General features: G+C 45.4%; 1 protein-coding gene across 1 annotated transcript in view; it reads right to left on the bottom strand.

Moving 5' to 3' along the window:
• The window catches only part of CLINT1 (clathrin interactor 1), a 69671-nt gene extending 45949 nt beyond the window's left edge, over nucleotides 1-23722 (bottom strand). The window contains exon 1 of the mRNA XM_069763498.1: nucleotides 23550-23722. Within this exon, the coding sequence (XP_069619599.1) occupies nucleotides 23550-23590 (41 nt within the window). The 5' untranslated portion in view covers nucleotides 23591-23722. The remainder of the gene's footprint in view (nucleotides 1-23549) is intronic.
• Nucleotides 23723-27523: the final 3801 nt, after the last annotated feature.

The following is a 27523-nucleotide window of genomic DNA, read 5'->3' as shown; positions in this document are numbered from 1 at the left end:
AGAGCAGGCAAGGAAGGGGGAATGCAAAAAATATATACAGTCATGGCCAAAAGTATTGACACCCCTGCAATTCTGTCAGATAATACTCAGTCTCTTCCTGAAAATGATTGCAATCACAAATTATTTGGTATTATTATCTTCATTTAATTTGTCTTAAATGAAAAAACACAAAAGAGAATGAAGCAAAACATTGATCATTTCACACTAAACTCCAAAAATGGGCCAGACAAAAGTATTGGCACCCTCAGCCTAATACTTGGTTGCACAACCTTTACCCAAAATAACTGCGACCAACCGCTTCTGGTAACCATCAATGAGTTTCTTACAATGCTCTGCTGGAATTTTACACCATTCTTCTTTGGCAAACTGCTCCAGGTCCCTGATATTTGAAGGGCGCCTTCTCCAAACTGCAATGAGTCCAGACCTGAATCCCATAGAACACCTGTGGAGAAATCTAAAAATGGCAGTTTGGAGAAGGCACCCTTCAAATATCAGGGACCTGGAGCAGTTTGCCAAAGAAGAATGGTCTAAAATTCCAGCAGAGCATTGTAAGAAACTCATTGATGGTTACCAGAAGCGGTTGGTCGCAGTTATTTTGGCTAAAGGTTGTGCAACCAAGTATTAGGCTGAGGGTGCCAATACTGTTGTCTGGCCCATTTTTGGAGTTTAGTGTGAAATGATCAATGTTTTGCTTTTTGCTTCATTCTCTTTTGTGTTTTTTCATTTAAGACAAATTAAATGAAGATAATAATACCAAATAATTTGTGATTGCAATCATTTTCAGGAAGAAACTGGGTATTATCTGACAGAATTGCAGGGGTGTCAATACTTTTGGCCATGACTGTATATATATGTCCTGCAAGTATGTTTACTACCAAGACTTGGGCCAGGAAGCAGAAATCGCCTGGATTGTAGTTGGTCAAAGTCAACGGTTTCTTTTGTCTTAAGCCTAATGGGGGCTCATACAATTTAGATAAAAGTGACCCCAAATGCCCATAGTAAAATTGAAAGGGAGAAGATACAGATTAGATATTAGACAAAACTTTTTGACAGTGAGGGTGATCAATGAGTGGAACAAGCTGCCAGGAGAGGTGGTGAGCTCTCCTTCAATGGAAGTCTTCAAACAGAGGCTGGACAGACATCTGTCTGAAGATTTCCATTGAAAGAGAGCTCACCATCTCAAGCAGTGGCTGGACAGACATCTGTCTGAAGATTTCCATTGAAGGAGAACTCACCATCTCAAACAGATGCTGACAGACATCTGTCTGAAGACTTCCATTGAAGGAGAACTCACCATCTCAAACAGATGCTGACAGACATCTGTCTGAATGTAAAGAAGTTGCGGAGACACCATCACGTGTTTCTCGACGCAAGCAGTGAATAGCCAGGCCTTTCCCCGGGAAGGAACAACCACGGGAAGGGCAGCATCCTATGAAGGAAAGCCACCTATGCCAAGCATGGTATCCATCCACAGACAGCTGTTTCGGGGTTTTCCTTCATAGGATGCTGCCCTTCCCGTGGTTGTTCCTTCCCGGGGAAAGGCCTGGCTATTCACTGCTTGCGTCGAGAAACACGTGATGGTGTCTCCGCAGCTTCTTTACATGCATCTGCATATTTCCCATAAGGGATGGGGGCAGTGTTCTGGAATCACTGCGTTGAGAAACACGTGATGGTGTCTCCGTGGTGTTGGATGTTTTGGTCTCCCCGAGGCCAATCATCTGTGCCTTTATAGACATCTGTCTGAAGACTTCCATTGAAGAAGAACTCACCATCTCAAACAGAGGCTGGACAGACATCTGTCTGAAGACGTCCATGGAAGGAGAACTCACCATCTCAAACAGAGGCTGGACAGACATCTGTCTGAAGACTTCCATGGAAGGAGAACTCGCCATCTCAAACAGAGGCTGGACAGACGTGTCTGAGATGGTTTAGTGACTCCGGCAATGAGCAAGGGGTTGGACACGATGACCCTGTACCTTTCTATGATTGTCATTTCAGTGAAACAATCAGCATTTGCCTATGCAGTTTGGGCCGTCAATGAAGATCTACTGAATAAAAGACTCACAGTCACTTCCAAACAGAAAACTGGTGTGTACAGGTGCAAACTAAGAGAAGCCATCTCTATACATAACTAACAAGAGTTGCATTCTGTAGCACTATAGAATGTAAATGTGAAACATGAATTGCATTACTGCTTTAAATTATAAAAAAAAATTAAGAAACTTCATACATAATTTGGCAAATTCATGCATGTCCCGCAGCCAACGACAAGGTGACCTCCTTTTGCTGAGGACCAATGTGAATTGACATTAGATAGGTTCCCAGCAAAGAGATCACCTTGTGGTTGGCTGCGGGGCAACCATGAATTCACCAAATTATGTGCCAAGTTACTTCATTTTTCATTATTATCCAGAGCAGTAATGCAATTCAGATGTCATATTTCAACTTTACATGTTATGGTACAGAGGGCAACTTTGTTAGTTATGTAATGAAGATCTAGTGTGTATGGGTGCCTGAAAAATCACTCCAAAGTGGTGGGCACGAGGTGTCCCCCTTCTCGCATGCCATCCACCCACCGCCTGTTAAGTGAAATCCACCTCTGGCTGAAAAAAAGATGACAGGAAGTTAAAGTGCGTACAGACAGAACAGACAAGTGAACTTTCAGTTGGGATAGGCATGCCATTGGACAATGCTGGAAATGAGACAAAGGAAGTTCCAGCACCTATAATGCTGTCAGAATGCTAGTTAAGTAAAAACCACCCACATTAAAGAATGGCTGGCAAGTTACATGGACATAATAGACTGGTATGTGCATCAAAAGCAGTTTTACCTCGTTATGGGGGAGATGAAGGAAATCGGGACCAAGCTCTTATTCTGGTTTTGGGTAAAAGGGTGCACTGATAATATATGAAGACAATGCACCCAAAATAAAAACAAAAGAAACAATGCAACAGATCGGGACATATTCGATCCGGGCTAACTGGCAGGATTGTTTTTGTGTATCCATCACTACATCCAGCAGCTCACCAGTTGCAAAACTACAAGCCCCAGCATGCATTTTGCAGCAGTTTTTGATCACTGCAGTAAAGCATGGATCATCTCTGTTGTATTCTCCCCAGGAGCCAAATTATAATAGTGTGAGACATTGCAGTGACCTTGGCCGAGCACAACAGCTGATCATGTTACCCCCGGCTTTCACGGGCCTGACAAACCCGCTCAGTACTCAGCGGGTCATACCAAGACAAGTGCCAGACCACAAAAATACAGAAAAAAAAAATGTCTAGATGTATCTGACACCGGGTCCAAGAATTAGCCCTGCCCTGATCCATTAGATCACAACACACTGGTGCAACTGAATAGGCCGCTAGAGACGTGAGGCCGATTCATGTGATTGAGTCAGGTCTGAGCTGGCACCGCTGCCAACAGTCATGGAATAAAAGGAGATCAACAGTTTGACAGAACCTGGGGTTTGCAATGTTCATAATTAAGACAAAACAAACCATAAAAAGTAGCTAATCTACTTCACAATGGCAAGCAATGAATTCTAGGAAAGGATGTTCCAGCACCTACAGTCCTGGCAGAATGCAGAAGAGGAATCACACACAAATAGATTAGATGACAAGTTATAGAGAATCTGAAGTTTCTGGACAAAAAAAACGTAACCTGGCTCAGTTACCAGATATCACAGTACAAACGGGCAGACGTTATTAAAGGGAGTCTGCCGGCATAGGTGCTTCATGCGGGGGCAAACATTTCACTACACCTTCCCATACTTATTTTCTCTTTATCCCCCTCCTGTTTGAATGACCTTTAAAGAGACAGAAAATGGAGGAGATAGATGGAAAATCAGCAGGTGGGAGGCTATCCAGTCTACAAGATTAGACCCCCTTTAAACGTGACGATGGGACTGAATATAATCCACGCGCGACAGTTTCGAAAAGTAAAATTTTCTTGTAATTCGACGTCACTTCAGTATGTGACCGGTCGATTACGTAGGACGGGTGACAATGGTCTCATTGGTAATCATTTACCGTACAAAGGGATTAAGCGTTCAATAGTGACGCACGGCGCGCTTCAAAGTGTCCACACGCATCCAAATAAGAGGAGTCCACAGATCTATTGAGGTATCGAGTGAAAACAAGTTGTCCCGAGGATTGATCGTACATAAGTTGCTAATCGGTGGGACCCGCACGGGAAACTTTTACCCCTGTTACAAAATGAACCGGCAAGTCGGATACCCGCTACATTCATTTTCTAAGGTGCTGCCAGAAAAAGGAGCACAGCGCTCGGCAGCCTTATACGGAATAAATGGAGACGCTACATTCATTTTCTATGGTGCTGCCAGAAAAAGGAGTGCAGTGCTCGGCATCCTTATGCAGAATGAATGGAACAAGCGCACTGTCACTCCGTTCTAAATGGGATATAAGTGCCGTATTTTGGTGAGGGTCTGAGCTAGTTGTCACGTCATTCACTTCTGAAGAGTCCAGAGTCAGCCATTTTAACAGGCCCGACTCTTCGTTCTCACGGAGGTGCGTCTGGCAGCAACTTATTCCCATCTCCCCACGGAGGGCACTCGGGCAGAGATGGACAGCTATAAGCAAAAGAGGTGCCATCTTTCTGAGATACGACGATAGCCATTTGGATTAGAGGAGCTGTAGGATGGGTGTGTATTACGGCAAGGACCTGCCGCTAACAATCCCGGGTGGAGTGGTGCTCTGGAAGTGATTGTTAACTGGTTAAATGCTGCTGTCAATCACTTGTGCGCTTGTATCATTAACTCCGCCCATCGGTGCGCCCATCACGTGATCATGGGTTGCCAATGGGCTGTCATGACAGCTAGGGACAGCAGATGACCCCCGTGCCTGTCGTTACAGACCTCCTTTGAGACCCTGCCTGTAGCCGGACTGTGATTTCAGCTATATACAGCCATGCTGTGACACTGCTGTTTATAGCACAAGCGATCGGACAATCGCACTTTCAAGTCCTCTAAGGGGGTTAACAAGAACAGTAAGAAGTTAAAAATAAAAAAAAGTTTGAAAAAAAAAAAAAGTTAAAAAAAAGAAAAAGTTTAAATCGACCCCACCTTTCCCCCCATTGAAACGCCAAAATACGTTATTTTGGTCGCCAAAATTTCACAAAAAAATGCCGTAACAATAGATCAAAAAGTCACATCTATCCCAAAAGGGTAATAATAAAAAGGTCATCTGAAAAAAAAAAAAAAAAAGCTATCAGACGCGAAAAATAAAAAGCTTACAGATCTCGGAAAATGGCGACAACCCCCCAATTTATGATTTTTTTTTTTGCAAACTTCTGATATTTTTTCCCCACCACTAAACTAATAAAAAAAAACCTGGATATGTTTGGTATCGCCGTAATCGTATTGATGAGGAGAATCATATTGTGAGCCCGCAAAAAACGAGCCCTCAAATGTTATTGTGGATAGAAAAATAAGGAGTTATGGCTTTGGGAAGAAGGGGAGGAAAAAAATGGAGATGCAAAAACGGAAATTGGCTGCGTCGTAACAATGACAGGTTCCCTTTAAATGAAGAAAAGGCGTAATAAACCGCTCAACTACTCAAAAGCGCAAACATAATAAAAAGTGAGCGAAATATATAGCAATCCCAGCTGTAAAACATGACAGACGGTCGGAACCGCGCCGAAACGGCTTCTCGGAGAGGAAATGGCGGCTGTAAATTCTGAAAGCTCGATCAGGAATCATTACAAGATATGAAAACTTACAAAAATAAGAAGAGAAGAAAACGAAGCGGTTATAAAGCAATGTGTCCGCACGTGACAATGGCGCGGAGGTCAAAAGGCAACAGATTACAAATGCGCTAAAATCTGCAATCTGCGTATTATACAGAGGCTATGGGCGGAGGCTGGGAAACCCCCGAGAAGTGCTGGGATTCAAGGGGTTGTCCATGTCCGGACGGCTCTTCTGGAGTAGGGATTTATACGTCCGGTTATGAGCCCTGGGAAAAAACCCATGCAAATGAGCTCTCCTCTCGCTGGAGGTGCCACTAGACTCTTCTCCAAAAAGCAGCACTGTCCATTTAATACTCCACCTGCGAGATATACAGGCGCGGGGACTCGAACATATTTAGCACACCAGCATGCTCAGATAACACCTTATCCCAGCACGTTTGCTCATCACCAGAAGATCGTGGAAGGTGTCCTGTGATACCTGGCACCAAGCACCATCCTGCAGGTTGTGAGGTGCGGCCTGCACTGAAAGGACCGGTTTTTCAAGCACATTCCACAGATGCTCAATCAGACTAATATCTGGGGAATTTGGAGACGAGTCATCACTTGGTCATGTTTCTCCAACCGTTCCTGAACATTGGCAGGGGCATTACCCTGCTTAAAGAGGCCACTCATTAGGGATTACCGCCGCCATAAAAGGTACTAGGTTTAGGATAGGAGGTGCTCGTCACTTCTGAAGAACAAAACGGTCAGGAAAATAAAAACGGTATACATGTTTGGCAGCTGCAGGGAGAAAATACAGTTATATCTTCCCTGCAGCTGCTCGCTTCCAACAGTGGCGGTACTGGGAAAGTAATCAGTAGTGAGCGTGCTGTGATAATACCACCTGCCAGCAAGAGCCAAAGCAGCACTGATGTGGAGAAATAAACACCCCAACCGGACTAGTCCTGGCTAATATGCATTGATTTTTAACACCCAGAAATGTAAGTAAGGCACATACAGTGGGGCAAAAAAGTATTTAGTCAGTCAGCAATAGTGCAAGTTCCACCACTTAAAAAGATGAGAGGCGTCTGTAATTTACATCATAGGTAGACCTTAACTATGGGAGACAAACTGAGAAAAAAAAATCCAGAAAATCACATTGTCTGTTTTTTTAACATTTTATTTGCATATTATGGTGGAAAATAAGTATTTGGTCAGAAACAAACAATCAAGATTTCTGGCTCTCACAGACCTGTAACTTCTTCTTTAAGAGTCTCCTCTTTCCTCCACTCATTACCTGTAGTAATGGCACCTGTTTAAACTTGTTATCAGTATAAAAAGACACCTGTGCACACCCTCAAACAGTCTGACTCCAAACTCCACTATGGTGAAGACCAAAGAGCTGTCAAAGGACACCAGAAACAAAATTGTAGCCCTGCACCAGGCTGGGAAGACTGAATCTGCAATAGCCAACCAGCTTGGAGTGAAGAAATCAACAGTGGGAGCAATAATTAGAAAATGGAAGACATACAAGACCACTGATAATCTCCCTCGATCTGGGGCTCCACGCAAAATCCCACCCCGTGGGGTCAGAATGATCACAAGAACGGTGAGCCAAAATCCCAGAACCACGCGGGGGGACCTAGTGAATGAACTGCAGAGAGCTGGGACCAATGTAACAAGGCCTACCATAAGTAACACACTACGCCACCATGAACTCAGATCCTGCAGTGCCAGACGTGTCCCACTGCTTAAGCCAGTACATGTCCGGGCCCGTCTGAAGTTTGCTAGAGAGCATTTGGATGATCCAGAGGAGTTTTGGGAGAATGTCCTATGGTCTGATGAAACCAAACTGGAACTGTTTGGTAGAAACACAACTTGTCGTGTTTGGAGGAAAAAGAATACTGAGTTGCATCCATCAAACACCATACCTACTGTAAAGCATGGTGGTGGAAACATCATGCTTTAGGCCGTTTCTCTGCAAAGGGGCCAGGACGACTGATCCGGGTACATGAAAGAATGAATGGGGCCATGTATTGTGAGATTTTGAGTGCAAACCTCCTTCTATCAGCAAGGGCATTGAAGATGAAACGTGGCTGGGTCTTTCAACATGACAATGATCCAAAGCACACCGCCAGGGCAACGAAGGAGTGGCTTCGTAAGAAGCATTTCAAGGTCCTGGAGTGGCCTAGCCAGTCTCCAGATCTCAACCCTATAGAAAACCTTTGGAGGGAGTTGAAAGTCCGTGTTGCCAAGCGAAAAGCCAAAAACATCACTGCTCTAGAGGAGATCTGCATGGAGGAATGGGCCAACATACCAACAACAGTGTGTGGCAACCTTGTGAAGACTTACAGAAAACGTTTGACCTCTGTCATTGCCAACAAAGGATATATTACAAAGTATTGAGATGAAATTTTGTTTCTGACCAAATACTTATTTTCCACCATAATATGCAAATAAAATGTTAGAAAAACAGAATGTGATTTTCTGGATTTTTTTTTCTCAGTTTGTCTCCCATAGTTGAGGTCTACCTATGATGTAAATTACAGACGCCTCTCATCTTTTTAAGTGGTGGAACTTGCACTATTGCTGACTGACTAAATACTTTTTTGCCCCACTGTACAGGACCTTCTTGTAATACAGGTGTAGACTTATGTAATGTTATGGTCAGGGCTGTGGAGTCGGGGGCCCATTCTGGTGGAGAGTCGGGGGCCCATTCTGGTGGAGAGTCGGGGGCCCATTCTGGTGGAGAGTCGGGGGCCCATTCTGCTGGAGTCGGGAGCCCATTCTGCTGGAGTCGGGGGCCCATTCTGGTGGAGTCGGGGGCCCATTCTGGTGGAGTCGGGGGCCCATTCTGGTGGAGTCGGGGGCCCATTCTGGTGGAGTCGGAGTCCATTCTGGTGGAGTCGGAGTCCATTCTGGTGGAGTCGGAGTCCATTCTGGTGGAGTCATGGAAATTGAGGAGTCGGAGGTTTGCCTTACCGACTCCACAGCCCTGGTTATGGTGGCAGTTCAGGAGGGGCCAACAGATTCCCCTTAAGACCTAATGATGAAATCAATCAATCCCCCTGAATTGCGCCATCCAGTGCCCCACGTATCCCCTTTCATGCCCATGCAGTGCACTCCTGCCTGTGCCCGCCACTTGTATAAGTATTTTTCCATGGTCGTAGCCAAGATTCGGAATTTGCCTGCAGCTAAACGTGGCTAACACAAGGCATAATTCAGAAAAAGCTATAATTACTTGGATTACCCCGGCAGCGAGATGGCGATTTATTTCCGTGGATTTTCTCTTAGCTCTATATGACCTGCTGAAGGCGCACACTATACATAAGACACAAACAGCAGCCCCCCCAATAAATACTATTATGAAAGTGACTTTAATGGCCTCTGTAAGACGTACATCTCCTTCTGTCACCCATTAGGCACAATCATACAAAAACGTATACCGCACTGTTCTACTGCCTAGCTTTTATGATGGCATAGTTATATATACACTCTGATGGGTTAATCAGACCCTATGTGCATGCTCTGCAAACGCTGCCTCAAAGGACTGGCTCTTAATTAAGTAGTAAAGCACTCGTAAAAACAAGCAAATTTGCAATTCACCACTTTATTAAAATTCCGCTCCAAAGAAGGGATGGATTTCTAATTCTATACTTTATGACTTGTTTCTTGGGTTACTGGCCACCTCTGCAGTCCAGCAGAGGTGGTCGGTCTCCTTGCAAGCGCTTCTCGGAATCCTTCTTCAGTCCGCCACGCGCTCCTCCAATAAGAGGCAAAGCTGTATCTGCTTGTAGCATGAGACAGTGCAAAGCTCGGGTCGGCGGTTCTAGCCACGCTGCTGGTCTGATCTGTCAATCATCAAGAGCGCACTGTCACTCCCGTAAGCAGGAAGCCAGGAGGAGCGGTGCACTCCTGGAAATTGAAGATGTGACCAGCCCTTTTAAGCCAAAGCAGAGAATCCCAGCAGTAGGAAGGCTCCTAGATGTAAGGTTAGACAGCAGGTCCTCGCCAACAAGCAAAGTCATAGTCATGTGAATGGCAGAAATCAGTATTCTGATAAATGGGCCTGACTTCCGTCCCTTTAAATGTATAATCCAACGTCTTTATGATGAGACGTATAGATGGCGACATCCCACCTGGAGGCAAATAACCCATGATGCATTTTCTGCACTGTCAAATGTAAGTATTAATCATGAGATTATGAGCGCAGCGGCCTGCGGAGAGGCTCGCACGGCGGGGCTGATAATCGCACAGGCACATCAGCGCGGCACAATGACAAAGTGTCATGAGATACCGTGTAATCAGATACAGCCACCACTGCGCTCGGGAAACAGAGAAAGGGGACAGTCAGTGATTCATGAATTCTCCATGATGTCATTTGCAACCATAGCGGCCGACATTTTACTGGGATATGACATAGCACCATCTTTACAATGTACCTGTCATTTCCCGTAATTTCACAATAAGGTGTTGTGTGTATAAGGCCAGCATTGTTCTCCTCTCTGAAGGCTCTCTAATTTCCAATTGTGGGTGATAACTAGCCGCCATGATGTCTCCTTTAATATACAGACAGGAGGGATCCCTGGCTCCCTTGTCTTTATGAATAGAAGCAGTCTGGAGGACAGTATGTAAAAGTACTGAGCGGTGTACCTGTGAATCCAGCACTTGGGAGGGTAAAAAAACAAAAACAAAAAAAACTTACTAGAAAGCTGAAGCATGGGGTCACAATCGTGGTGAGGAAGAGTCAGTATTGAGCATAAGCCATACCTCCTCATTTAAAGGGCTATTCCGGTTGGTCAGATTGGTGCTGATCCAAGCCGCGAAACTGACCAGAAAAGGACATGCTCGGAATCTCGCGAGTTCCTTTTTAGAACGGATGGGCAGCAGAGAGACGTGAATGATGGAAGTGTAAATGTAGCTCAAGACAGTCGGCCTGGTAAGATCCATTAAAAAAATAAAACGAAGATTTTGACCACAAACTTGATGTACAGGAAGGAGATTTCTGCTGCTGTGACAACAACCAGCAGCGATCAGATATTTTAGACTTTTCTGATGACGAGGCCGTATGACCCTCCGTGCCCCCGAGTTGTAGCTCTGAACCGGTTACTGCTTATTTCCTTTACTTCTGAAAGCAGCAGATGCCAGGCCAAGTTTCAGCACGTTCTCAGAAGTGATGCAACAGGTAGTAAGCGTCATCGAGAGACAGAAGTTACACAACCCACTATGGCGGCTTCACCATCAGCAGATGGCGTCCTTTCGGACCAATGCACCCGTCAGGAGTAAACGTCCCTACACCCCTGTACTTGGTGTCTTGCATCCTCCATTTTTCATCAGTTTTCCCTTCTCTAGGTTCACAATCTTATTTTCGACTTGGTGTGTGGCAGCTATTTACGATGTCTCCTACACACGGCACACACAGAAAAAGGGGATACTTGCCCTCTTATTTCTATGTAACGGATGTTCAGAAGTACTGAGCAGTGTAGCTGTGAATCCAGTGTTGGGAAGGAGATAAAACACATAGCTGAGCTGCCTCTTTATAGTATCTTTTGCCTCCCTCTCCAAATACTTCAACAAGTTTTTTTTTGCAGGGTAATTAAAGGGATATTCTCACGTTAACCACCTGCTTTAGTTTAACAGCATTAAAATACGGTAAGCGATTTTGCAATTGAATTGCTTTCATTCTCTTCATTCTACTGCAATGAGAGCTTTTTTCTTACATAATGTACAGCTGGTTTCCATGGAGCTGTTCTCTGAGCAGCAGTTAAGTTCTAGGAGAGGAGTTAAAGGGAAAAAAGTCACCAGATTTGCCCGATATGAGATACGGTCAGCACTTTTCAGCCCTCGTATACAGCATACTAATATGCTGTATGACCCCAATACGGCCTACAACAGGAGAAAAACACCTTTTATTATACTCACCTGCGGGGCGGTCGGGTCTGTTGGGTGTGTCTGGACCTGGACCAGCACCTCACTTTTTTTTTTTTTTAATTCGTTTATTAACCATAATGTTGAAAGAACAACAACATAATACACAAATTTATACTCCTTAGTATTACATACAATATTGAGTACGTACAATGTATACATAACTGAATATCATAGTGTGTGTCCAACATATCTTTTACTCCACTGAAACCGTACATATCTGACGTGGAGTCATGAAAAATTTACAGTTATTAAATCTTAACTATAACTGTATCTTACTAACTACCTTTCTGCCGCCTAACAATAAACCTACGTCCCTTTCTGCATGATACCTAGAGAGAATTGACACTTTACACTAGTATAAATAACCATGAGTTATAAAGTGAGGTGAGAGGAGTTCCAGCCGCTCCAGATCTTCTCAAATTTACCCGGGCATCCTCTATTTTGATACAGTGTACGTTCGTACGGGATAATCGAATTTACTAACTCAATCCAGGCTCTGAGTGAGGGACACGAACCCCCCATCCACCGCATTGCCACCACCTTCCTTGCCATGAAAAGTGACTCTCGTAAGAAAATTGCAACGTGATGACCTCCTCGTCCCACACCCCAAACAAACAATTTAGTGGCTCAAGAGGAACAGGGGCCAATACTATAGAGGAGAGTAATGAGGTCACCTCCTTCCAATATTGAAGAATGACCGGGCAGCTCCACATCATGTGAACAAAGTCCGCATCTGACAGGTGACAGCGCAGACATTCCGCAGAGTGAAGTCGACCCATTTTAAAAAGCCGCACGGGAGTTAGATATGATTGGTATATTATGTATAATTGTGTCATTCTGTTATTAACCGACGGGGATACCTTCATCGGGGACTCTAAAATTTCCTCCCATTCTTCTTCCTGTGCGTCAGGGATGAGTCTCTCCCATTTCTCCTTAATGAGTCTTATAACCGATTCCGCACCCACTGATAGCATGTAGGTATATAAAGAAGAAATGAGGCCCTGGGGTCCCTGGGATTTGAGGATTCCTATTAGAGGCAGAGACGAGATTGTGCGACCTGTAGCCACCCCCCTCATATATGACTGGAAAGCTGATCTTAATTGTAAAAAACGAAAAAATTGGGATCTCGGAATATCATGTTTAGTCTGCAGCTGTTCAAAGGACACAAAGGTCCCCCGGTCATGCAGATCCCCCACCGAGGTAACACCATGCATCACCCAGAAGGCGGTGGACGGGTGATTCAACAGCGTTGGAAAATAGCTATTTTCCCAAAGGGGCATTTCAGCTATAATATCTGTATATCCAACAATTTTTTTAATTTGTCTCCAAATTAATCTTGCCAGTCGAAGCATGGGCAGCGGATGAGGGGTGATCATTCTCTCCGATTCTAGAAAACCCAATGGACATTCCACCCGAGCAGAATGAAGCAAATGATGTTCAGAGTTAGGGAGATGACCACCAGGCATCCACGTGACCAATGCCTTAGCCTGCCCCGCCAGATAATATAGAAAGAAGTCCGGCAACGCCGCACCACCCCCCTGCTTAGGCCTCTGTAAAACAGAAAGTTTAAGTTTGGGCCTAGATTTTCCCCATATAAAGGAAGTTATTAGGGAGTTTAAATTAGTAAAGAGGAACTTAGGTACTGGTACTGCGCTATGTTGCAAACAATAACTAAGTTTAGGAAGCAGAATCATTTTGATTAGGTTGATACGGCCCGCAACAGACAGTGGGAGTTTGCTCCATGATGCAAATTTGGATTTGACTAGTTCTAGTAAAGGATAAATATTAAGTTGTAAATCGGAATTGCTACTTTGGGACATATAAATACCCAGATACTTAAAATTGGATACGACCGGTAGTGAGGACAGAGTTTCAAGATTTAACATGGGAGTATGATAGAGAGGTAGTAGAGCAGATTTGTCCCAGTTTATATACAGGCCAGAGTATTTACTAAAGACGTCTATGATAGCAATCACTTTGGGCAGTGTTTCCTTTGCCTTATCCATGAATATTACCATATCATCGGCATATAGGCCGATGGTATCCACCCGACCCGCTATATCTATGCCTCTGATATCCGGGGAGGATCTCATACGTAATGCCAATGCCTCTATTGCGAGAGCAAAGAGAGCCGGTGAGAGGGGGCATCCCTGACGAGTTCCCCTAAACAATGAGAGGGACTTAGAGATGGAATTATTTATGATTATGCGCGCCTTAGGTTTCATATATAATGCCCTGATCCACCCTAGAAATTTATCTCCAAAGCCATATCTCTGTAGGCATGCTGATAGGAAGGGCCACTCAAGAGAATCGAAGGCCTTGGCCGCATCCAAGGATGCTATTGCCCAATTGTTATCTGACATCAAAGAACTATATTGGATTATGGATTGAACTCGCCTAATGTTAATATAAGTATTTTTACCAGGCATAAAGCCAGTCTGATCTGGATGAATGAGGTCCAATATGATGGAATTCAGTCTAATGGCCAAAATTTTAGTGAAGATTTTATAATCTACATTAACTAACGATATGGGCCGATAGGAGCCACAATCCAGAAGGTCCTTCCCCTCTTTTTTAAGTATAACAATATTTGCCTCATAAAAGGTATCAGGCATGCATCCTCCCTCCCATATGCCCTGGAACACCTTCAGTAGGAGTGGTGCTAGTATACCCCGGTATCTCTTATATAACTCAACAGGAAACCCGTCCGGCCCAGGAGCCTTCCCAGAGGACATGTCCATTATGGCATATTCTATCTCTTCCAATGTGAATGCAGCATCCATAAGTTCTCGCTGAGTGGGATTCAGTGTGGGGAATATTATATCTGATAAATAATCTAGACATTGTGAAACGCCGAGGCTACTTTTGGAACTATATAATGATTCATAGTAGTCATAAAAACATTGAAGTATTTCTTCGGTCGTGGACACTAATGAGCCGTCTGGCGCACGAATCTGTAATACTGTATTAGATGTATTATGTTGACGTACCAGATAGGCTAGGAATTTACCGGTTTGATTTCCCAATTCAAAGTATGACTGACGCGTGAAGAACAGCTTACGTTTAGATTTGGTGTCCATGTGCTGAGTGTATAATCTCTGTGAGGTCAACCATTCAATTCTATTGCCATTGGTTTGGCTAGCTATATATGCGGCCTCTGCATCTTTCAGTCTCTGTTCCACCCCGTCATCCTCCCTCAAGGTCACCCTTTTTATGTATGTAATTGTGGAGGACAGGCATCCCCTCAAGTATGCTTTGAGGGTGTCCCAGAATAAATTAGTGTTCTGGGGCTCTGGGTGAGACGATATGAAACAATTTAACTGATCCTCTGTTCTGTCGTTATTATCCATTAGTTTAAGCCAAAAGGGGTTCAGCTTCCAGACCATGCCACTCCTTGGTTGTCCAAATTTGAGTTTAAGTATAATCGGGCTATGGTCCGATATCCCGCTATTACCGTGTTCCACGTTATCCACCCATGTTACCAGCCCACTAGAACCAAATATGTAATCTATGCGGGATAGGGATTGTCTAGTAGATGAGTGACAGGTATATCCCCGCACTCCAGGGTGACGTATCCGCCACAGGTCAAGCCATCCACTACGCTCTATAAATGATGCCAATTGGGTCGGGGCCGAAGAGGGGGGCTCCCCAGATCCCCCGTCGTCTAGTCTCAATTTATCAAGGCTATTATCCATGACTAAGTTAAAGTCTCCCATACAAATGACTTGTGCGTCCGGATAATTTAGAGCAAAGCTCATTGCCATCCGGAGAACTGACATACTAGCAGGGGGAGGGTTATAGACACATAAAATCACATATTCGCTAGAATTGATTAATGCATGCACAAATACAAAATCGGCCATCAGGGTCTCTTCGAGCCTCCTTAGCTTCCCACCTAACATCTCTATGTATTAACAATGAAACTCCTCTCGAGTAGCTGGTGTGGAAAGCATGTATGTACCATTGTACCCACGGCTTCTGTATATATCGGGCCGTATCCCTGGTCAGATGAGTCTCCACAAGGGCTATTATGTGAGGGTGGTAGTGCCTGATTTGCGAGAAAACCTTAATTTTCTTTCGGGGGGATTTGATGCCTCGTATATTCCACGTCATGCACACTATTTCAGACCCCATGTCTATTTATCCAAATATGATACATGCTATTATTCAGGCAAAGATCAAAAGGTGGTACATAGGAAGCAAGAGCATTGTCGACGGCAGTTTCTACTTAAATAACAGAGAAAACCAGTAAAAGAAGAAAAATTGAACAAAAACCAAACAGTGTAGGAGCAACGTCCTGTGCTCCCATTGTTAAAGAAATAAGGGGATACCCCTGCTGGATTCAGCGTCCGGTATAGTTGGTAATCTGGACTTCTCCAGAGAGAGCTCCTTATTTAGTAATCCAAAGAGTTCTACTTGACTAAACATATTCAGGATTCCTTTACTCAAGACTCCCCATGAGATCGTAGCCATTCGGTCACCTCCGCCGGATCCGTGAAAAACACCGAAGAACCCTTGCAGACAACACGGAGCCGGGCCGGGAAGACCATTGAATAGATGATATTTTTGTCTCTGAGTTGCTTCTTGATCTCCATAAATCTGGCCCTTTGTTTTTGAAGTTCCACGGAGAAATCCGGGAAGATCGAGATTACAGCATTATCGAATTTAATAGGGCTTTTCTGCCGTGCCAACCGTAAAATAGTATCTCTATCCTTGCAATTGAGGATCCGTGCCAGAAAAGGTCTAGGAGGGGTCCCGGGAGGAAGAGATTTTGTGGGTACTCGATGGGCTCTTTCCACAGCAAATGTCGATGAGAATTCATCTCCCAGAGAAGATTTGAGCCACCCCTCTAGGAATACCTCAGGTTGTTGACCCTCTGAACGCTCCGGCAGACCAATGATACGGATATTATTCCGGCGTAGTCTGTTCTCTAGGTCATCTGCCTTTTGTTTCCAGGCATTTATAGAGCCGGCTACTTTTGTCAACTTGGCCTCCATGGGTGTGATGGTATCTTCCACATGTGATACCCTCTCCTCTACTTCTGTAATGCGTCCCTTCATAGTCTGCATATCTTGACGGAGACGTCCCACCTCAGTGTGTACATCCTCTATCTTCTCAGTGAGAGATGTTCTGGTTAGGGAAATAACTGGTCCGACGCTTGTTTAAGCGTCAGTTCCTCCTGTTCACTTCCCTCAGTACCATCAGAGGGACGATTTTTGCGTTGCATTTGTGAGGGGTTATTTCTCAGGTTACGTGTGTTATCAGAGGGATCAATTCTGGCAAATTCCTTCAGTTTGTCAGCTGCCCCTGAGCCCTTAGTGCGCTGCATGATTAGCAAGGTCAGAGTCACAGTATATATATATATAAGCCCAGCAAAGTTATCACAGGATGGTGATTGCAGCAAACTGAAGTTTAAGTTATAAGTGGGGCAATCTCAAAGTTCCACTGGGGTGCCGCGCACCAGGGAAGGTTCACTGTGCCTGCAGTGTCAGCAGCCAAAAGAGGGATCCAAAGCCCTCAGGGGTAATGGCACCGAGAAGTGGAGTGTCTTATATATGAGGAGCGCAGGGCCCAATCTTCCAGGGCACACACCGCGCGTCCTCCCAATGTGTCCAGGATATGTGCTCGCACCCCCACTCCTACAGTGCTGCAGAGATATTAAGATGGCGCCGCATCTTCAACTGCCGAAGCGCGCGCTCTGAGGGTGACAGCCGCCCCACACAGGCACCACCTCCGCCCCAGTCTCTCACTCACCCGGTGCACCGCTAGCTCTCAGCGCTCACCGCTGGTGTCAGTAATCGCCTGGTGATCAGAGCGCGGCCCCGTCCTGATTCAGAGTGGCACCGCGCTTCTCCTTGCAAAGCACGCTCTGCCCAAGATGGCCGCTTCCCAGCCGCGGGTCCCGAGATCTTTAGTCCCCGCAGCTCCCCGGCCACATCGATCTCTCGGCAGGGTCCCGGAAAGTCGCCTGGAGTCTAGGGGGTTCGGCGGTGGTGAATATATCACCGTATGCAGGGGTCTTGGTGCAGGATATTCAGAAGGATTGGGGAGCTCTCTCGCAGTGCGTCCTCTCTCCTTCACTACATAGCCACGCCCCCCACCTCACTTCTTTTGATGCCGTCCTTCTGTGCTTCGTGTGGATGATGCGCAACTATAATAAAAGGTGTTTTTCTTGTCTTGCAGGCAGGCAGGCATATTAGTCTGCTGTATATGAGGGCTGAAAAGTGGTGGCCGTATCTCATATGGGGTAAACCTGGTGACAGGTTCCCTTTAACTACTAACATCCCAGTCAGCCCTGTCCAGCCAACTGATTTCTATACAGGAGTTATCGATTCCCACTCAGCTCCAGATGAGCTGCTCTTATCAATCCTTTAAAAATCACAATCGCCCCCCCACCACTCCATGTACTTGTCTAAGTGTCACGTTATTCCTACATGTAAATATAGTGATAGCAGTGTACAGTGTACTACTATTACTAGAGTTCTGCTACTCACCAAAACTGCCACTCAACGAGGAGGCCCCGCCCTTACGTAAACCAGGAAGTGCAAAAGACTGGAAAGCTCTGAGCTGCTCAAGAGACAATTTGAGAATGCCCCTTTAAATGAATTTTCCTCCAGAAGCACCGATTGCATGCAACCTAGATTGACTTCCATTATAACAGATGGGCTTAAGACTTGCACCTCTGCTAAGACATGAGAGCACCCCAACAGAGGTTATTGATTGAAGCCTCAACAAAACATTTGAAGATGGAACTTCCCCTCTAAGAGCCAAGATTCGGAGGAATGAGGATTCTGAGTAGATAGCCTCGTAATTTGCAGGACACACGGAGTCAGCCGGACTCATTTCCAACCACCTACACGTCATATTAACATATTTCCCCAATAGGAACTTCCATCATCGAAACTGATCCCTTAAAGGGATTGTCCATCCAGGACTGTCTTTCTAACTAAAGCCAGTTTTCAGCCGATACCGTGATTGCCATCGAAAGACAATGTGCAGATCACATCATCTATACCCGGACTGAGAATAGGAGCCAAGTCGCAGTTCTCGGCACCGACCACTAAACAGTGTGTGGCGCTGTGCTGTTCCGTTCAGTCCACAGTTTACATACAGTAGATTGTTGGTGGAGCCGGAAGATGGACCCCCCCCCCCTCGACGGATCTGATATTGATTGATATTTAATCAATACACATCACGCCTAAATTGGCCGTAATCTCAGGCGTCACAATAATTTAAAGGCTTTCGGGATATCGACTGCTGAAGGATTATCCACCGTTCGCCATATGGGAGCCTGTAAGACGCCAAATCAATTATTCCTGGCTGTCTAAGATAGGGGACTGGGACTCCCTCTGCCTTGGGCATAGTGAAGGGGCCCTAACCATAATGCCAAAAGAGGACCATTTCTGGTAGGAACCAGGAGGGCTGCCCAGGAATCACTTAGAACAACCATCTCGAAGCTAGTGGCGCTTTCATTTTTTAATAGATTCCTATGACAGTTCTACCCGTCAGGTAGGTATAAAAGTGTAAAATATGATCTTAGAGTATGGAGAATATGCTCCTGGTCCCCAATTACCTCTGCGTGAAAGTGAATCTTTCCAAAAAGTATTTAAAAAAAATGGATTATTATCAGTCGTGCTAATAGAAGGGGGATGGCTGAGGAACGTGCCGTAGGTGGCGGGTTACCGGCAGCTTGTACTAGCAATGGTTAAAAGACAACCTAAGCCACGTCTCGTAACTATTCATGTTCCCATCTCATCCCTTTAAACCAAGGAGGAGTTTTCGTTTTCAAAAGGAGAGTAATAATAACCTGTGGAACAGACACATATTACGGATCACTCCCAAGCGTCAGTCACCACGGCCATCATCGCTCATCCTTGGTGCAGAGATCACTAACACAGAAGAATGTCGGAGCCGGTGGTACTCACATTCACATATGGTCATGGAGGTGGAGTTGGTGCAAATCGATTTGCAGGGCTTGGTCATCTGTGGTCATTGGACGGGAGCTCCGAGAGCCGCTGCCCACCTGCCAGCATCTGTGGCTCCTCACAAGAGCCGCGGAATCCTGAAGGTAGGTGGCGGTTGTCAGTGCCTCCGTCCAACAGCCACCGAATACGGACGTGGCCGATAATCCGGGTTCTGCAAATCGATGACTATTAAAGAGGTTTAACACTGATGATGACCTATCCTTAGGTCTGATAGGTGAGGATCGGTGAGGATGCCCCTGCCGATCAGCAGGTGTGGGTGACGACCGGGACTGCACAACTACGAGACTGCACAACTACGGAACAGTGGCCGCGGCCGGGTACTGCACATCTGCCTCTATTGATCTGAATAGGGGGCAGATGTGCAGTACCCAACCGTGGCCACTATAGAGCTGACAGCGCTGCTCTGTGGAGCTCCGCCAACACTGGAAACAGCTGATCGGAAGGGGCGCCGATCGCACATTGATGACCTATAAGTGTTTTTCCAGTAAAATCAGCTGAAAAGCCGCGTGTCTGTGAGCAGATCAGCCCCTATGTAACAGCAGATTTCCCTTTGGAATCACTATTTTATGAGACTTTCAGGGCAGAACAACCCAAATCTCCCGCTGCTGCGATCGTTCTAGATTCCACATAGAAAAGTCCACAGCGACTTGTTCCCAATCTGTAATTTCCCATTGATTGTAAATTCGAGGTCCCATCCATACAAACAGGTTGTGCTATAAAAGCCCACCCAACGAGACAGAAACCACCGGATCTGGCCACATAATAGGGCGAGAGTGCTTAGATCTCAAGAGATCTCAGCTAAAAACTCTAGTTTCTTCCTGGAGTCCCCCCACAAAACAAGAGACAAACATTCAGAGCAATATATGAGACTCATCTCCGCGTCATTCATTCATTCCTTATGGCAGAGGAGTTGGAAATAGCCAAGTATAGAGGTGATAAATTAGAACCACTCCCTTAAAGGGGTCTTCCAAAAAAAGTAATCCAAGAGCAGAGAAGGTTATAAAATAGGGAAATAAAACCTCACCTGCACGTTAAATGACCAGGGGGTCAGTGATAATGTGCAGGGGTCTTGGTAAACCCCCCACTACAGGAGCAGCCGGACCAACTTATTTTAAACCATTGGTAGTTTTTTGTGAAATATTTTCATTCTGCTGGACATCCCCTTTAAATCTGGAAAGGCTAAAGCAGTAGTATCACAGTAGGACGCCGTACCACCCCTACATTCCTTCATAGTCAGCATTTATCAGCCTCAGAGCTGCATGCATAGTTCTGCTCCACACCAGAGCCCTACTGAGACTGAATACGACAACCATGGCAGAGGGGAAGTCTCTGCACGCCGCCACAGTCCCATCAGAAGCCCCTATGTCACCATTTTTTTTTATTTTAATTTTCAGAAATGCACAATAGTTTTGTAACTTTTTTTTTGTCTTTTTGTGTTTGTTTTTTAGCCCCGGCCTGCTGCGTGTGCCGTATTACAACCAGGTGGTTGCACAATCCGCCACCGCCGGCACGTGACGCGACACTTCTCACCTCCTGTTTACGCTCCTGATAGTTTTACCTATTTAATTATTTTATTCTACTGCTTTAGTAAAACGAAGAGATCAAATTCCAGGGCGATTAGGAGTCAGATGACGAATTCCAGGAGCTTAAAAGGGACAAGGGTGGAGACACATTAGTAGCCCTGGGACAGCAGAAAACCTGCAGTTTCACACCAAAACACGGAAGGGAAACTGTCAGTAGGATCTACCTAACCTAAGCCGTCTATATGGGCACGTAGGTCATAGGAAGCCGAGTAAAATGACACCTTGATATCTGCGATCCGATGGCTTATTCCAGAGAAATCCGTGTTTTTCTTAATATGTAAATGAGCTGTTAAGATCTATGGGCGGGACATAGATCTCCCCGAGTATCTGCATTTATTTTAAATGAAAGGGGGCACTATAATTATGAGACATGTAATGACTGGCAGTCTGCTCCCCTGATCTACATGTCTCACACTGGTTACTCCTCCTTAAAATAAGCAGATTCTTGGGGAGATCTATATTCGGCCCGTAGATCTTAACAGCTCATTTACATATTAAGAAAAACATGGATTTCTCTGGATTAAGCCATCAGATGCGGATATCAAGGTATCATTTTATCCACTTTACAATGACCTACATGCCCATATAGATGTATTAGGAGGGTTAATCCTACTGACAGATTCCCTTTAAAAAGGGGTCATAAACTTTTTTTAATCAATGGTGCAGTATGGGTTAAAAAAAAATGGAAGAGGAGGGATATTCTCCTCACTGATGCCACCCGTCCCTGTACCCCACCAGTCTCTTCTTCTCAGTGGCATAACTTGAAGCTCCTCATATGGCCGGAGGGACTTTTTGTGCCCCCCTGGGGTCCAGATGTGACCATATTTACTATTGTTACACCCCTGATCCTTCATATTCCCCCCTTCTTGCCATACAGGAAATAGTAGGACATGCCCTCATCCAATCACTAGCTTTCGTGGCAACACGCCTCCGACCAGTGATTGGCCAGCTGGAATTTCCTGTATGTAGAGACTGGGGAGGGAACCTGGGAATTGTTTCTACTTTAACCAAGTCTACTGGCAAAAATGCTTTAACAAGTATTACATGGGGACCTAGTAATTAAAGGGATGGCTGAATCCACCAAACCGGTGTCTGCCCAGAGGAGCCATTAAAGGGATGGCTGGAGTCAACCAAACCAGTGTCTTCTGCCCAGAGGAGCCATTAAAGGGACGGCTGAATCCACCAAACCGGTGTCTTCTGCCCAGAGGAGCCATTAAAGGGACGGCTGAATCCACCAAACCGGTGTCTTCTGCCCAGAGGAGCCATTAAAGGGACGGCTGAATCCACCAAACCAGTGTCTTCTGCCCAGAGGAGCCATTAAAGGGACGGCTGAATCCACCAATCCGGTGTCTTCTGCCCAGAGGAGCCATTAAAGGGACGGCTGAAATCCACCAAACCGGTGTCTTCTGCCCAGAGGAGCCATTAAGGGGACGGCTGAGGTCCACCAAACCGGTGTCGTCTGCCCAGAGGAGCCATTAAAGGGACGGCTGAATCCACCAAACCGGTGTCTTCTGCCCAGAGGAGCCATTAAAGGGACGGCTGAATCCACCAAACCGGTGTCTTCTGCCCAGAGGAGCCAATAAAGGGACGGCTGAATCCACCAAACCGGTGTCGTCTGCCCAGAGGAGCCATTAAAGGGACGGCTGAATCCACCAAACCGGTGTCTTCTGCCCAGAGGAGCCAATAAAGGGACGGCTGAATCCACCAAACCGATGTCTTCTGCCCAGAGGAGCCAATAAAGGGACGGCTGAATCCCCCAAACCGGTGTCTTCTGCCCAGAGGAGCCAATAAAGGGACGGCTGAATCCCCCAAACCGGTGTCTTCTGCCCAGAGGAGCCATCTGTTCTGGCTCTGAGATGACGGGTAGGGGGGATCCTTGACAAAGGGTGGTCAGCTTGGAGGATAGGGATGATCTACCCTCATATTGGTGACACCGCCGCGGATCCTACACAGTGACCGGACCATCCGGGAGGTAGGAACCGATGCCAGGTGTCGGACCTCCGCGATCTGACCCCATCTTAAAGGTGATTTTTGGACCGGACAACCCCTTTTTGAGTGCATCCACATGGGAAAAAAATGATCACACAGTAAAACATGCACATACCCTGAAGCAGGGCGTCAGATCGCAACACGCCGTGATGTAAATACCAGAGGGGCGCAAAATCTACGGGGGACAACAATGGCGGTGGCACCAGGTCACCACCAATCACTGGATTACAGGTCACATGACCAGAAGCAGAGCATTATTGTATCAGGACCACGTACAGCATAAGTGATGACATCGGAGCAGGTCGGGGCCGGGGGAGGACAGGACAGGCCCAGCCCGGAGCCGGTGCTCTGTGCCCAGCACATCGTGGCAACTTACGCTTTATCCACCAACTCCCGGACCTTCCACATGTTGAGCATCTTCGCTCCCGATCTCTTCCTCCGCTCCGGACGACTCGCTCTCCCCCTCTTTCTCTCTCACTCACCGGAGACCTGCCGATGTCCCTTCGCGCAACCGCTCCAGAGTCCCTACAAGCGCAACGACGACTCGCGCCTGCGCACTAGCAAGCTCCAGCCAGCTGCCAACCAGTCTGCGCAAGCGCCGCTGCACTATGTGTCGCTCGCCAACCAAAGAACGCATGCGCTTCGGTAGGAGGAAGTTCGAAACTCCAAAGGTCTTGCGCTTGCGTGGTTAGATTGTCTAGACTGCGCATGCGCGCGAGGGTTCCGCACAAACTGTGCTTTCCGATTCTCCACGCAGGCAAACGAGCTCCACCTTGGAAGTGACGTAAAAGGCAGGTAACTAGTGAAGGCGCGTCATGGTAACAGAGTCATGACCAGTGCGTCACTCAGTTGTGGGCGTGGCCATCACTATAAAAAGGGCAACGTCAGCATATGTGGGCGGGGCGCTGACTCATTGCCCTCCTGACTTTCCCTGCTGCAGGTTGTTTACCTGCGTGTGACCCGGCGATTAACCCTTTATTGAAAACAAATTATTTTTCTGTTTCCTTCTAGGATACATTTTTTTTCTTTTGCAAAATAAAAACACTTTCATTTTTTTTACAGGTTTCGTAAAGAATTTCACTTCAAATTTCAGATTGTGGCGCGTCTGATTTTTTTTTTATTTTTTATGGTTTTGATCCTCAAGAATCTGGTAAAATGGCGACCGAATGGCCTCTATTTTTTCTTAGGTCCGCTCAGAGGTGATCTCTTTTACATATATGGTGTATTTCTTTAATTGCCTGGTCCAGATGAATTACATCCTAGCGTACTGTGCGAGATGGCAGAGGAAATTGTGGAACCACTAACCAGAATCTTTGAAAAATCCTGGAAAGCAGGACAAGTCCCAGAAGATTGGCGAAGGGCAAATGTCGTCCCTATCTTCAAAAATGGAAAGGCCAGTGAGCCTTACTTCTATACCAGGAAAAATCTTTGAACAAATTATTAAACAGCATGTATGTAAGTACTTGGATAAGAATACAGCAATTAATCAGAGCCGGCATGAGTTTGTAGCAAACAAGTCATGCCAGACTAATCTAATTTCCTTCTGTGATGGAGTCACTGACTTGGTGGATCAGTGAAATGCGGTAGATATAGCAGATCTCAACTTTAGAAAAGCGTTTGATAAAGTATCTGATACTATCCCTATTGAAAAAAATAACCAAGTATAGGATTGACAAGGCTACGGTTAGGTGGATTCATAACTGGTTCAGTGATCGTACTCTAAGAGTGGTAATAAATGGTCACACATCCGATTGGAAGAGTGTTTGCAGTGGGGATCACAAGGCTCTGTCCAGGCCCTAGTGCTGTTCAACATTTTTATAAATGATTAAGATAAGGGAACTGAAGGTAAACTGATCAAATTTGCAGACGATGCAAAGCTAGGAGGGATAGCTAACACTAGAGAAGACAAAGAAAGGATTTAGAAGGATCTATAGAAGCTTGGATAGTGGGCAGCGACTGATTGGTGTTTAAAGGGGAGAAATGCAAGATTCTACATCTGGGCAAAAAATACATTTACGGAATGGGAGGAATAGAACTAAGCAACAGCACGTGTGAAAAAGACTTAGTTATACTAATAGATCACAGACGCACATGAGTCAACAGTGTGATGCAGCTGCAAAAAAAGGCAAACATGGTTCTAGGATGTATTAAGAGAAGCATAGAGTAAAATCATGTGAAGTAATTAGCCAACCCTACGCCTCCTTGGTCAAGCCTCATCTAGAATACTGGGTCCAGTTCTGGGCACCACATTTTAAAAAAGACACAAAACTGGACTAAGTTCAGAGACAAGCTACCAGGATGGTGAGCGGACTGCAAAGTATGTCCTATGAGGAACGGTTAAAGGATCTGGGAATGTTTAACTTACAAAAAAATGGCTCCGAGAAGACTTAATAGCCGTCTACAAATATCTGAAGGGCTGTCACAGTGTAGAGGGATCATCCTTATTCTCATTTGTCCATGAGAAGCAATGGAATGAAACTGAAAGGGAGAAGATACAGATTAGATATTAAAAAAAGCTTTTTTGACAGTGAGGGTGATCAATGAGTAAAACAGGCTGCCATGAGAGGTGGTGAGTTCTACTTCAATGGAAGTCTTCAAACAGAGACTGGACAGACATCTGTCTGAGACGGTTTAGTGAGTCCTGCATTGAGCAGGGGGTTGGACACGACGACCCTGGAGGTCCTTTCCAACATTCTATGATTGTCTAAACAGGAAAGGATTCTTTACAGTTAGTGTAGCCTTACTGTGGAATACCTGACTGCAAAAGGCATTGATGATACGCACTATGTCAACACAAAGGGCTGAATGATTATCTATTAATAAATTATTAACAAATGGTATTAAAGGGGTTTTCCGGGACTTTAACTTTGATGGCCTATCCTTCGAATAAGCAATCAATGTCTGATGGGTGGGCGTGCGACATCCAGCACCCCCCTATCAACTGTTGCTTGTGTTGATGGCAGCCAGAACTGCTGAGTTGACTATAGTGGCTGCAGTCCGAGTACTGCACATCCACCACCTATTTAAATGAATGGGTGGTGGTTGTGCAGTACCTGGCAGCAGCCACTATTCCGTCTACGAGCCGTGTCGTGCAGCTCCGTAACTGATCAGTTCTGGCCGCTGACACCAGGAACAGCTGGTCAGCGTGGGTACCAGGTGTTGCACCCCCACAGATCAGACATTGATGACCTATCCTATGGAAAGTCCATAAATGTTAAAGTCCTGGATTGTGATGGGCAAACCCCTCGATGTTCAGGTTCATCCAAACAAGTAAAAAAAAGTTTGATTCAGGTACCAGAACAGGACCCAATCCCAGACACCATTCATTTGAATGAAGACACAAAAGAGCACAGTGAGGTCAAAAATACTCTGTTGTAAAAAAAAAATCACAGTAATAAGCTAGTGCTAGTCAAAAGATGGAAAAAACAGGGTATTTAGTTGATACTTTTTTTGCAAAAAAATGTATACTAAGCTGCTCCACTAATCGTCAAGGTATACCCATATGGAGCAGTTCTACCTAATGTATATAATCCCTATCTGATATATTTAAAAACCTGATCATCTGTATAGTACCTGTATAAGCAGGGTTCAGAGAGGGAATTTTCATGTGGACATGCTGATGGAACAGCTTTGATGCAAATGACCCATAAGGAGTGGTGGACTCCCTAGTCTTGTAGAAACAATAGAACAATTACAGAACCAGAAACACATGGGCTACTTGCACAATGAACAAGTCTGTAGGAACCTGTTCACACACCAGCAAGAAACTTGAAGACACAAAAGACCACAGTGAGGTAAAAAATACTCTGTTGTAAAATTTGAATTTGAATGAAAGGCCCAAACATCCAGTGTTTGCCACGCTGTCATGTGCATCATAGTGCAGCAAACACTGCCTCTGATCAGAGGTAAAATCATTACTGCCAGTCAAAGATCCACAGTTCCTACGCTGTTAATTGACAGAGTGAATCTGCAGCTGTGATCAGAGGTAAAAAGTTTACCTCTGGTCACTGGCGTCAACTGATGGGACTTACACTCCCCTCATCCTACGCTTTCTTCAGCTAATAACAGCAAGAGCAGGCAGCGGCTCATGGGAGTATTCATCAGCCAGCGCCAGCGCTCTAAATAAATGCAAAAAAATAAATAAATTGATATGGGTCCTCTGAATTTTCAATAACCAGCCAGGCAAAACTGACAGCTGCAGGCTGTAACCCTCTGCTGTCAGCTTTAGCAAGGTTCATTATCAAGAATAGAGGAGTACCCACGCCATTTTAAGAAATAAAAATTTTTTACATAAATAATTTAAAAAAACGTAGTGGGGTCCCCCCTATTTTTTTTACAACCAGCCAAGCT

This window comes from Ranitomeya imitator, chromosome 4, assembly GCF_032444005.1.
Source record: "Ranitomeya imitator isolate aRanImi1 chromosome 4, aRanImi1.pri, whole genome shotgun sequence".
Classification (NCBI taxonomy): Eukaryota; Metazoa; Chordata; class Amphibia; order Anura; family Dendrobatidae; genus Ranitomeya; species Ranitomeya imitator.
The sequence above is the reverse complement of the archived record's forward strand: the minus strand, read 5'-3'. Positions and strand labels throughout refer to the sequence as shown.